Source organism: Rhinolophus sinicus, chromosome 16, assembly GCF_057876585.1.
Source record: "Rhinolophus sinicus isolate RSI-liver-muscle chromosome 16, RSI-T2T, whole genome shotgun sequence".
NCBI lineage: Eukaryota > Metazoa > Chordata > Mammalia > Chiroptera > Rhinolophidae > Rhinolophus > Rhinolophus sinicus.
Window position 1 is genome coordinate 24,974,146 of NC_142516.1, and position 13,454 is coordinate 24,987,599.

Genomic DNA, 13,454 nt, shown 5'->3' on the forward strand with positions numbered 1-13,454 from the left:
TTGCCTCTAAACAGCATTTAAAAAGAAATGCTTTTCTGTGCCTTTTAAAAAAAACACAAATTCTTAAACTGCCTGGAAGATGCATAGAGTAAGTATTTTGAAAATTATTGTTGTATATCCTAAATTTCTGACAACTGATCCAAAGGACAAGTAGTGCAAAGCTAGATAAATGTGGGTTTAGGCTAATGTGATATAGAGCAATGGTAGTTATTTTAGACTGGGTAGACTGAGGTTGTCTATCTAAGGAAATAAGAAACATGTAAGAGGAAACCTTTGATATAAGGTTTTTGAAAATCACGTATTTTAAAATCGTGATTTTAATTAATACATTTGTCTGCTGTATGCAGTTCCATTGTACAGATATATCTTTGTTTGTCCATTTGACTATTATGGACAAAGATGTTTTGAATTCTTAAATAGATATTTCCTATTTCCATATGAAGAAATTCTCTAGGGCAGAGATTCTTAACCTTTTTTTGTGCCATAAAACCCTTTGGAAATCTCGTGAGCCTATGGAACCCTAATATTTTTATATGCTTAGCAAATGCATATGTAGGGTTACAAAGAAAACGGATTATATTGAGCTAATTTCATCAAAATGTAAAAGTAAATTCTTGACAAAGAAATAGATATGCTTTTTTATTAAGGTACTAAATAATAAGACCTATTTTTATGTGCTTAGCAAATACATATGTAGGGTTACAAAGAAAACAGATTATATTGAGCTAATTTCATCAAAATGTAAAAGTAAATTCTTGACAAAGAAATAGACATGCTTTTTTATTAAGGTACTAAATAACAAGACCTATCTTTGGATTTAACAGCTATCATAATTTTGAAGTAGTCATGAGAACAAAAGAAATTTTTATGTATTTGCAGCAACTTTAAATGAAATTGGACAATATCGGTATTATTTGTTGGTCACAGAGTTACATGTCCTGTTAATAATACTGTGATTTGTTGCCTACATTTGTATTCAAAGGAAATGCTTATTTTTAGTTAGAAGTTAGTGATACTAAAGATCCAAGTTACCAGACCCTCTGAATTCTATCCGTAGACTCCTTGGGGATCCGTTTACTGGAGGCTACAAACCAGTTCACTAGAGTATATACCTAAGAGTGGAATTGCTGGGTCAGAAGATATGTACTCAGTAACGCCAAACTGTCCTATAAATTTCCCTTCACAACAGTATATGAGGTTCTTTTGACTAATTTTTTTATTATTGCTCATTTGGTTTGCTGAGTGTGAGGGTACAAATAGGTATCAGTTAAAGGGTGGGGAAAATTATATGATGTGGGCAAAAGCAACAATCCACTTAATGGGGTCCCTGCTTGGTTTTATCCAAAAGTCAGGCTTGTGCTAATCTGCAAAAGGAAGCAGGAGAGGTAGATCCAGTGCTGGCCCCACTGAGTAGGAGGGCAGTTGCTCTGCATGTAAACTTCAGATGCTTGTGTTTTGGTGATTCATCCCTGGGGAAGTACTTTGTTAATGTTGTATTGGGAGGCCACTAGGTGGTGGTATAGACTAGTTTTCTTACATTAGGTCTGGAACAGTGTGTGCATGTCTTTTATCGTTATTTCTCAGTTCCTGTAACTTAAACTATTCTTTAGAGTGGAGGTAGCTTACAGTTCTTCTTTTGTCATATGAGATTACATATTGGGGAGAAAAGCTTCAGTAAAGATGAATTAATATCATAAATTTTATGAATTGCTTTATCAATATAAATAAATGGTAATAAAATAACGATTTCCATACATTGTTCCTTAAAAAGTATCTTACTCATATCAGTGAATATTTATTAAGCAACTGTTGTGCATTGAGCATTGAATTAAATGCTGTGGAGAAGGAAAAAAGACTGGATACCCCTTGAGTTTGTCAACATGTTTGATATTTCTGTATCAGTCTCTGCTTTGAGTCTTAATTAGAATAAGCAGCCAGAAAGATTTGTGAGCAATTCAATATTAAATATAGCATAAATTTATTTCATGCTTCTATTAATAAAACAAATTGTTTTGTGTTGCTAAAATACATAAACATATGAGTTTAATATATATCCATTATATCCCTTTTTAGATGTCCTATATTAACTGACTTTCTTTATATTTTGCATTTGAAAGTTAACTCTAGTGCCAATGACATTTTAAAATTTCTCATTAATAAATGTGATTATTTCCCTAAATAGGCTTTGCAAATCTATTGTGCTTTTAAAATTTTTTTTTATTAAATTTATTGGGGTGACACTGGTTAGTAAAATTATATAGGTTTCAAGTGTACAATTCTATAATACATCATGCATTGTGTACTCACCACCCAGAGTCAGTTCTCCTTCGATCATGGTATATTTGACCCCCTTTACCCTATTCCACCCCCACCCACCCCCACCTTACCCTCTGGTAACCATTAAACTGCCTATGAGTTTTTGTTTCTTTGTCTTGTTCATTTGTTGCTTTCAGTTTTATATCCCACATATGAGTGAAATCATATGGTTCTCAACTTTTTCTGTCTGACTTATTTCACTTAGCATGATAATCTCAAAATCCATCCATGTTGTTGCAAATGGCAGTATTTCATCTTATGGCCGAGTAATATTCTATTGTATGTATGTACCGCATTTTCTTTATACAGTCATCTATCGAAGGACACTTTGGTTGTTTCCATGTAATTACCATATGACCCAGCAATTCCTCTTCTGGGTATCTACAAAAAAATCTGAAAACATTTATCCATAAGGACATATGTAACCCTATGTTCATTGCAGCATTATGCAAGTCTGTTGTTTTGAAAAATTCTTGTACCTTGTAACTGGAGTTAGAGAGAAATGTTATGGGAGAAGTATTTCTGGACCGTGCTATTTGTCTTATATTTTTATTACTAAATATGGCTGGTTTCTTTCCTATGTATAAGTTGACACATCTAGCTTTGGGCACTCATGCACTTAGTTTGTGACATACTTTTAAAAAATTTCCTCTTTCAGATGAACACCCATTATCCAGTGCTCTCCAATGGGGGTGGGGTGGGGGTGGGGGTCTATTGTCTCTTTTGCCCCTGATTAGGTCCATCAGGATGTCACCTAGGATTTTCCCAAACACATTTTATGATGTAAATTCAAATGTCCCTCTCTCTCTTATGATGGTTGACACATAGTTTGTGGGCAATCAGCACTACTCAGATTAAAATTTCTTCTGAAAAACATTCCAAGTTGATATCTCAAGATAGCTTAACAGTACTCTGAGAAGTAGGCTTCATATTCCAGATGATTTTCTTCTTATATAAAGACATTGAATATTAAAAAATATAGTTCCCAATATTCCTACTCCCTTGGAGTTATTTGGAGTTCCCACTCAGCGCAAAAGAAAAACTGAAAATAGTGAAAAGTCGTAACTTTATAGGCTGCCTCAGTATAATTCCTATTTCATAGTGTTTTTCATTGAATATTAATTGGTCCTGAGCCTGTAAATATTTTGGGGAGACATATTCATAGGTCCATGTTACTAGCGTCTCATTTATGATTACTTCTTTAATGAGAGCCAGGCCCTTATTTCATATGTTAATATTTTCTTCATTTCTATTTAGCTGCCGTCTTTTTTTAAAGAGGTTTTAATATTTACTTAAGAATTTCAAGTCATATATTCCACTCCTATTGTTCTTTCTCTCAGAGAATGTCAGTGATACCTATTTCACAGACAAGAGAACATCAGATTCTAATGTGCCTGATAGAATGAAGGAGCACTCATGGATGTTATGTCTTTTACTTAATCCTTTCTTAGTATGTATCATTTCACTTTGTAAAACTGATATTTCCACTATACAGATTAAAACAAAAACAGTGAATAAGAAGTTCAGAGAAGCTAAGCTAAGTATCAAAGCGTAACAAAACGAGTAGTTGAAGCTGGTTCATTTATTTTAATTGCTCTCCTGTAACCCAGTGTTTGAGTATACCATAACTTAGTTATTCTTTCCTATTGATATTTAAGTGTTTCCATATGTTTACTTTATAAATAATGCTTCAATGAGTAATTTTTAAAGTACCTCCTTGAATATACACCTGTATGGAACTAATGAGTCTACTTCACACTTTTTATGGTATTGGCTTAATACTCCCACTGGCAGTGAATAGGATTTCTTCTTTCTCCATATTCTTGACAAATTTAATATTTGTGTATCTTTTGGCTGAGAAATGTCTGATTGATTTAATTTACATTCATCTGATTTTATGTGAATTGAACTTTTAAAAATAATTTTATAGGCCATTCTATTTTCCTTTTGAGGTCCCTGTGTATATACTTTGCTCACTTTTCTGTTTTGTTGTTCATCTTTTTCTTATTGATTCGGTAGCTTTTTTTTTAATATTCTGGGTGCTAATCCTTTTTTGGCTGTATTTGTTACTGATACAGTTTTCCATTTGTGCAATTCTTTAAATGTCTTAATAATGCAATTTTGCCGTATACATCTTTCTAAATTTGAATTATGAATCCTTCAAATTTTGTGGGTTTTTTTTCTTGACTCATTTAAGATATACTCTTCCTATCACTGCCTAGGAAGACATTCTCCTATATTTTCCTCTAGATGTTTTACAGTTACTTATTTTGATGACAGAGTGAGGTGGAGGTTTAATTTGATCTTTTTTTTTCAATATTAGTAGTCCTATTTCAAAGCACAATTTATTAAGTACTTCAAGTGATTTGCATTGCCATCTTATGTCAAATAACATTTATTTAGGTTGTAAACATTCCCATATGCCCAGGCTATTTCTGACTTCTCTACTCTATTTCATTGATATAGTATTTATCTTTACCTGCACCGATACTATGCTATCTGAATTACAGTAGCTTTCTCATTCATCTTGACATTTGGTACAGTAAATAATGCAGTTCATATTCTCACAGTGTCTTGGCTATTCTTGGTCTTTTACTGTTCAATTTGAATTTTGGGGTAAACTTCTTAAATTAAAAAAAATCCAATTTCATTTTTATTGAAATTACATTAAATTTATTGAAATATTTGAGATGAATTCACATATTTATTTTTATTTTCCTAATAGGAACAAAATCTAGCTCCTCAATTTGTGGGAGGTTTTCTTTTATGCATGTTAATGAAGATTTATATGTTTCTTCAAAAATTCTTTGTGCAGCTTTTATGGATTTTTTTGTGGGCGCTTCATACTTTTCCTGGTGGTGTGAGATGCTTTTTAATCTACATTTCTAACCAGTTATAACTGCTTCAGAAAATACTATTGAATTTTGTGTATTGACTTATCAGCCTTGCTAGAGCCTCTTATTAATTTAAATTTTAAGACTTTCTTTCTATAGATTGTTTTTCTGTTTCTATGTAGACAACTTTATTTTCAGGCAAAAATGACAAATTTGTTTCTCCCTTTCCAATCTTTACATCTCTCCTTCCCTTCCTCCTGCTCTCCCTCCCTCCTTAACTTCTTTCTCTCCTTCCTATTTTTCTCTCTTTTCTTCTTTCCTTTCTCCTTACCTCTTTCCTTCCCTTCTTTTGTCAATCTCCCTTTACCTCTACCTCTCCACTTCCTGGCCCCTCTTCTTCTACTTCCTCGCTCTCTCTCTTTCATTTGTTCCCCAGTCACTGAGTTGTGCACTTATGCTATCTTTCAAAATGCTTTGAAATTTAAACCTTTTGACTGGAAGCATAAAATTTATTTTCAATAGTCCTTTTATCACTAATACCAATAATATTCATTATATTGAGTAATGTCTCATTCTCCATTTTAAAATAATCTTATTTTCAAGCCAAAGTAAAGGTGTTAAATATAGTGGCCTTTTTTTTTTTTTTTTTTAAGTGTTTGTCGTTGGGTTTTCGTTTGGATGGTTGTGTGCATGTAGTGGCCCTTTGAATGTGGATATTTAGGAGACTTATGGATAAAATGTACTGTTGAAAGCTTAACACAGAGGCGTATAAGATTACCAGCGAGGGTTGATGGAAAAGTTTAGAACAGTAGTGCGGTGTAAAAAAAGAAAACCAGAAATTAGGAAAATGTGAGCACTCCACAGAAATTATTAGGGAGATAATTGGAGTGCCTGTGGGCATGTAGAATAGAAATTAGATTATTTAGTTATTAAAGGAAAGGGGAGCCCCTGAAGAATGGAGAACTTGAGATCACTTACGTAATATAGCCTCATGTTTTTGTTTTTTTGTCTCAAAAATAGGAGAGAGGAGATGCAAAGGAATACTCTAGTTAGGACTATATGATTAATTGATTATAAGTGACAAAAGTTCAACTCAAAATTAGTTTTTATGAAAAGGTAATTTATTGACTCATATAACTAATAAGAATAATTGTGAACTGACTTTAGACACAGCTGGATCAAGGAGTTAAAATAACAGGATCAGAAAGACTCTCCCTCCTTCTCTCAAGAGCCCTTTGCCTCTCACGCTCTCTCCACATATTGGCAAAGATTGGCTCCAGGCATAGGTTTGACCAGTTTTGCAACCCTAGCAGAAAGAATGCCTCTTTTCTCACAGTGAGACAGCATTCTGGGGTTGAGTTTGATTAGCCTGGTGGGAGTCACGTGCTAGCTAAATGAATCACTGTGACTAGCGGAATTTGCTTCTTTAATTGCCTAAGCTTTTGTTCCCTGCTTACCAGAATTTTCGGAGGGTAGAGTCAGCCCCATCTAGCACCACATGGACTTAAAGGGAGGGACTGTTTTAATTGTCAATAAAGTAAAATAAAAATATTTGCATTATTTTATCGGAAGAATGGATGCTGGACTACAAAACAATAAATGTTCAATTCAAAGGGACTGAGAAAGGATACCAGGAAGACTGAAGGAATAGAGAGAGAAGGAAGGGGCAAGGAGAAAAAGAAGGAAGAAATGGGAAAGAGAAGACAGAGAAAAACAAAGAACAAGGAGAAGAGAAAGGAGATAGCAGAGAACAAAGAGGAGAGAGATTCATCTAGAGGAAAAGCCATGTGCCCTATATGGGACAAACTGGCAGAATTGCATGCAGTTAGAAATTGCAGACAAGACTCTATTCAGAATGTTTTACATAAGCATTCTGTGTTGAAAAGGATAAGAGTTCCATATTTGGTCTTAGAAGCAGACGAGTTCTCTTGACACTGGGTTCATGACTTCATCTGTAAACAAAAAATACCTGATTTGGTCCCACGCCGAGGAGATCACATGCCTCAGTTCTTTCACATTTTCATTAAATGCAGGTGTCTGCTCAGGACTTTCTTCAGAACTTTTACCTCTTTATTCCTCAGGCTGTAGATAGTGGGGTTCAACATCAGGGTTACCACTCCGTAAGACAGTCCAATAATTTCATCGGTTGTGTTTGAGTCCTTTGACTTGGGCTTCATGTATATAAAAATGTCTGAACCAAAGAATAAGATGGCTGCAGTCAGGTGGGCTGTATAGATAGACAAGTCTTTTTTCTCCCTTCAGCAGAGTTAATTCTCAGGATGGAAGAGAGGATGAAAGTATAGGAGATGAAAATTAACAGTAGAGGAATGACCAATGAAACAGTATTTGCCACTGTCATGATAGCAATATTTGTGGAGATATCTGAACATTTGAGTTTCAGAAGAGCCAGAGTCTCACAGGTAAGAGAATAAATGATGTTATTCCCACAGAAAGATGACAACATTGTCAGGACAGTTTGCACTAAGGTGTTTAGAGAGACTAGGATCCAAGACCATGCAGCCATGTGCATAGGTAGCACCCTGTTCATGATGATGGGGTACCTCAGTGGGATGCCTATGGCTACATACCAGTCATAGGCCCTCACAGCCAGGGATGCACCCTCAGTGGAGCCCAAACCAAGAGAAACAGCCATTGCACAGCACAGCCAGTGAAGGATACAGCTTTTCTCTCAGACACAAACATAATAAGCGTAGGAGGAATGGATGATGTTGTATAACAGATGTCCAAAAAGGAGAGCTTCCCAAGGAAGAAATACAAGGTCTGACAATTACATTTGCACCATGCACTTACATTGGCAGCCCTGTACAAACAGCTCAGTAAGGTTTAATAACCTTGGTATATCAGTGTCTCACAGCTGTGTTCGTGTTGATATGTGGTGGTGTCTTGCTGAGTGGTATTCATTATTGTTGTGTGTCTTTGTGTACTGTCTTGAGAATGTCTGAACTTGAATTAGAGCAATGAACAAATTTTAAATTTCTTGTGAAACTTGACAAGAGAGGAAGTGAAATCAGGGACGTCTTAGTCCAAGTTTATGGGGATAAAGCCATGAAGCAAATGGCAGTGTAAAAATGGATTAAACGTTTTTCTGAGGAGAGAGAATGCATCACTGATGAAGAGAGGTCAGGGTGGCCAGTAATGAGCAGTACTGACAAAAACATTGCAAAAATTCATTGAATTGTGAATCAAAATTGTCGACTGACTGTGAGAAGCATAGCAGACCAAGGAAACATCGATAGAGAAACAGGAAAATCTTAACTGTGAATCTTGACATGAGAAAGGTGTGTGCAAAAATGGTCCTGAAGGAGCTCACCGATGAACAAAAGCAAAGGAGAGGCGAAGTTTGCCAAGACCTTTTAAAGAGGTAAGACGATGTTTTGGGCCATGTTATCACTGGTGATGAAACATGGGTGTACCAATATGACCCTGAAACAAAGCATCAAAGTGCACAATGGAAGTCGACCAATTCTCCATGACCGAAAAACTTCCGTCAGTCCAAATCAAGAGTCAAAACGATGTTGGTAACCTTTTTTTGATATCACAGGGATTATTCATTATAAATTTGTACCAACTGGATAAACAGTTCACCAAGTTTACTATTTGAAAGAGCTGAAAAGGCTGCATAAAAAAGTTAAGAGGAAAACAACCTGAACTTTTCACCAACAATTCATGGCTTTTGCATCACGACAATGCACTAGCTCATACCACACTGTCTGTGAGGGAGTTTTTAGCCAGTAAACAAACAACTGTATTGGAATACCTTCCCTAGTCACCTGATTTGGCCCCCAATGTTTCTTTCTTTATCTGAAAATAAAGGAAATATGAAAGGAAGACATTTTGATGACATTCAGGATGTCAAGAATAATACGATGACAGCTCTGATGGGCATTCCAGAAAAAGAGTTCCAAAATTGCTTTGAAGGGTAGACTAGGCTCTGTTATCTGTGCATAGCTTCCCAAGGGGAGTACTTTGAAGGTGACTGTAGTGATATTCAGCAATGAGGTATGTAGCATTTTTTCTAGGATGAGTTCACAAACTTAATTGGCAGATCTTGTATAAAAAGTGATATTTAGTTTATGTAATATAGTAATAGTAAAGATTTACATATACAGATAAAGATGAAGGAAGAACAGCTCTCTTTCTTTCTGTTCAAGAAAGGTACCAAGTGAGGGAGGCCATTTTTAAGAATTTAGGTTAAAAAAAGAGAAAACAGAAACAGTAACTTTACCAAAAACACTGAAACAACCCATCATGTAGGTCTATCTGAACCTCTTCCGTTACCTTTCTTTCACTTACACCATTTCTGTGCCCATGACAGTGTCAAAGTAGGTTTTGTTTCACCATGATCTTCATCAGCAACCTCACAAAAACATTCTAATACATAAATATAATCTGTGTAAAAAAAAAATGTACGTGCTCTGCAATACAACTTCAGGACAAGTCTTCTAGCACCTCCTCCAATCACATTGTTCTAGATCCCCCTAATGTGGAAATTCTGGAGGTTCTACTGACACCCCAGATGCTCTGCAATGACAATGCTGAGTTTCTTTCAGCCTCCCCATAATACTACACTCTTTCTTCTTTATGTATTTGTATCCGGTGTTTTCTTAACCCAGAGGGTCCCCTCCTAACTTAGATATTACCTTTTCTGGGATAACATTCTCATCTCCTGCTGTGAGGAGGATGACCTTTCTGTGCACTGCACAGCACTCTGTACTTATATCTCTCATGTGATTCTTTATTTACTTATTTATGCAATTCACACTAGGCCATATATACTGTGGTAAGTAATAGGGATCCCATTTTTGAGAACTTATTTATCAAAATGGACACGATGCAGAATGCTTAAGAGAGTTACTTTATACTTTCAAGAAATAATTTCTGTGCCATAAAACATGTTTCAATATGGAACATTATGGAACATTTTACAAAAACATTTTATCAAACTAAAATAGATTGTTGTCCCAAATTATCAAGCATAGAATAAAACTGAATCAACATTACTTATGCATATATATGCAAAAATCATAAAATATATTCAAACTGTATACTAAAGTGATTTAATTTATTTTGTGAATTCACAAAATTCCAAATTAATATTTAAAAATCTATCAATATAATCTAAACAACTGGGCAAAAAACCCAAAACTAAGCACATGGTCATCTAACAAGATGTCAAAAAGCATTTGATAAAATACAATACTCATTATTGGTAAAATCTCTTAGGAATATAGATGTAAGAGAATACGTGGTTATCTCTGAAATCGCCAGACCACGTAACTAAAAATGGTGAAACTCTGGAGTGTATCTCTTAAAGTAGTCAAATATTATTGTTTAATATTTTTCCCCTGAATGATCCACCCAATAGCATAGAATAAAACAAATAAATGACATTGCATATCTTTTGATGTTTCAAGTTCAATCATAATTTAAACAGTTACAGCAATTTTTTCCTTTGGAATTCTGGTTTGTGCTTGTTGGGGGTCATGCTATACACATGATAAGCCATACCCTCATATATTATACAACCAATGAAAGTTGTAGTCTTGGAGAAGAGTTAAAGGCAAGGAAAATGTACATCCATGGTATATTACATTAATATGGGAAGTTGCGTAACAATGTAAATGATTGCAATTTGTATATATGTGACTGAGAAAAGCCACAGCAAAATTAGTTTTCTCTGGAATATAAGAATGGGACATTATTAATATTCTTAATTTTCCTTCAATCTCCAAATTTTCTTTTAACAATGTATATTTCATGACTGAAAATCAGAACTATTTTAAAATTTTTCTTTTAAGGATACAGTGACAAGGATTTGCAAACTTTTGTCTCCAGTTTTCACTAAAACTCAAGAAAGGGTAAGAACAGTTAATGGAAAGGATATTGGCTAGAGATATTTTGTTGCTTTATTACATAGACTGACTTAATGCCATTTGATATTTTGATTTCAGGCAATCACTTCACAAATGTATCCATCCTGAGCAGATACACTGATACATTCCCAGTTCTTAGAATAGGATTCTAGAGTTCACCATTTAGAATGGCCCAGGTGGGCAGTATTTAAGGGATGCATTTTATCAGGCACTCAACTATATCACACAGTAAAAAGATAAGGTGGAAGCGATACCTGTGGTGAGGAGTGTGGGGGGTATTAGTGATTAATGTTACCTCAGCTTCTTTATTTCTGACAAAAAATAGGTAACATTTCAGTTTGTTGGTTCTCTGTTTTTGGTCTGTCTGTCTCCAAAAGGTCAGTCCTTAGACTGATGCTCATCTTTGGACATCACCTCTAGAAAGAAAGCAAACTGTGCTTGAGGACTTGGATCATGATGCATTCACCCTTCTCCTATGTTTACTAATAGAACAGAGTAATCAAATACATGGTGATGGAAGGAGAGCTGACTCTGGGTGGTGAACACACAATGGGATTTATAGATGATGTAATACAGAATTGTACACCTGAAATCTATGTAACTTTACTAACAATTGTCACCCCAGTAAACTTTAATTAAAAAAAATAGTAGAGAGTAGTAGTTTGTAAAGCACATGTACTCACCCAACTCCCTGATTTTAACCTATGGAACCTCTTGAAATAGGCGGTGTCTCTCTCCCCTCAGAAGGAAATCAAATGCACTAAATATTGCATCCTATCTCCTACTTCAGCTAGCTTCCCCTCCCATTTATGAAACAATGTATTCATGACATCAGACATCCCTGGTGCTAGTTCTCCCATGCTCACCAAATAAATGACCCCTTCTGAATCCCAAAGTTGCTAATAATGAGCAGTGGTGCTCTAGTTAGACCAAGGCCTCTTCTCATTTTCTTACACGGTTTTGAGAATTACCCCGGGTTTTCTCATTCACATTTCTGTGTGGAAACCAAGGATGCTTTGTTGCTGGGAGCTTCAATGAGCTAGGTTCACTGCTGAGTGGCTTCACCCAGTGTGTCATCATCTTGCTTTGACCATCTCTAAGGGCTTTGCTAGAGTCCAATAACTCTGTGTCTCTGAAAGACTGTGGCCCTGTCCTCTCTTACTCCTTTGTCCCCTTAACTGCTGAGACAGAGAAGTGCTACATCTTATCGGAACACATTTGGCTTGGAGTACCTAAACTTCACTCTGGGCGTTTTGGCATATTGGCTGTAGAAACCTTAGCAAAACACTATCTCTCAGCATGATGTGTCATTTAAAACAGGGCAATGACACCTGTTTCTAGGGTTTTTGTGAGGATTAATATTACATAACTGAAAGTTTGGGTGTACAATACATGTTAGTTTAATCAGAACCCCAGGCTGATATTCTTTTCTTTTCTATGGTAAAGGAAAGTGACTTTTTAAAAATGATATTCATGTATATTCACAGAATTTTCTTCATCCAATAATTCTTTAATTTTTCATTGTCTTATTCAACACATTTAAAATAAAATATTCATAACTCCCAGTTCCCAGTCACCGTTTCCTTTCTGCAAATACCTCTTCTCAACTTTGTCCTAATGTTCCCTATTACATTCAGTGTAGGATCTCCATCTTCTCTATGTACAATAGACAGCATGGCTAATTGGGATATCGGTTTTCTAAAATAAGGAAAACATTCTCCTTTTCATGAGTGTTTCATTAACTTCTTGTGACACTTTGCTGCTCCTCCTCAATGAGTTGACTTCTTAGTTTTCTTCCTAGGGCTTTCGCTGTGCTCTAGAACCCACAGTCTAGTATCCCATGATCAGAGACAACTATCAGTAGTCGTGTGGGAGAGGAAAGATAAAGCTTTCTACCCAACAGAACATCATCTGATAAGGTTTTATGCAGTAGTAAATCAATGTGCCATGTAAGTACTTTCCTACCTCTGAGCTCTAAATATTTCCAGAGGTCCCAACAGTGGATCTGGCGGCCAATTTAAACACTCCTCTGTTTTTTCCTAAGACACTGTAATCCAGGAGTGATTTAAAGTTGAATCTTTAAATTATACAGAAGGTAGTAACTTTTTGATATGTTAGACATGCTGTCTCAAAGACCTGATTTTACCTGACTTATTAAACAGTAACTTTTGTTTTCCTCTGAAGTATTAGTTGCCTGATTATACAAATAATACTCAGTTATAGGAAATATGAGAAGTTTAGGAAAATGTAAAGGAAGAAATGAAAGTCATTCATAATTATAGAATAAATATTAATTTTTATATATACCTGTTCATATTCTATATTTACATGCCTGAGAGCACACTGCATTTCTTGATTTATTATGTGCTTTTATAATTAACAGTATAGTGTATGTATTTTCCCCTATTAT

The 13,454-nt window shown here is 35.2% G+C and overlaps 1 protein-coding gene across 1 annotated transcript in view; it reads right to left on the reverse strand.

Moving 5' to 3' along the window:
• Positions 1–7,162: 7,162 nt before the first annotated feature.
• OR13D1 (olfactory receptor family 13 subfamily D member 1) overlaps positions 7,163–13,454 on the reverse strand; it is a 37,582-nt gene continuing 31,290 nt past the window's right edge. Inside the window, 3 exon segments of the mRNA XM_019734154.3 lie at positions 7,163–7,395; positions 7,398–7,805; positions 7,808–7,930. Coding sequence (XP_019589713.3) covers positions 7,163–7,395; positions 7,398–7,805; positions 7,808–7,930 — 764 coding nt within the window.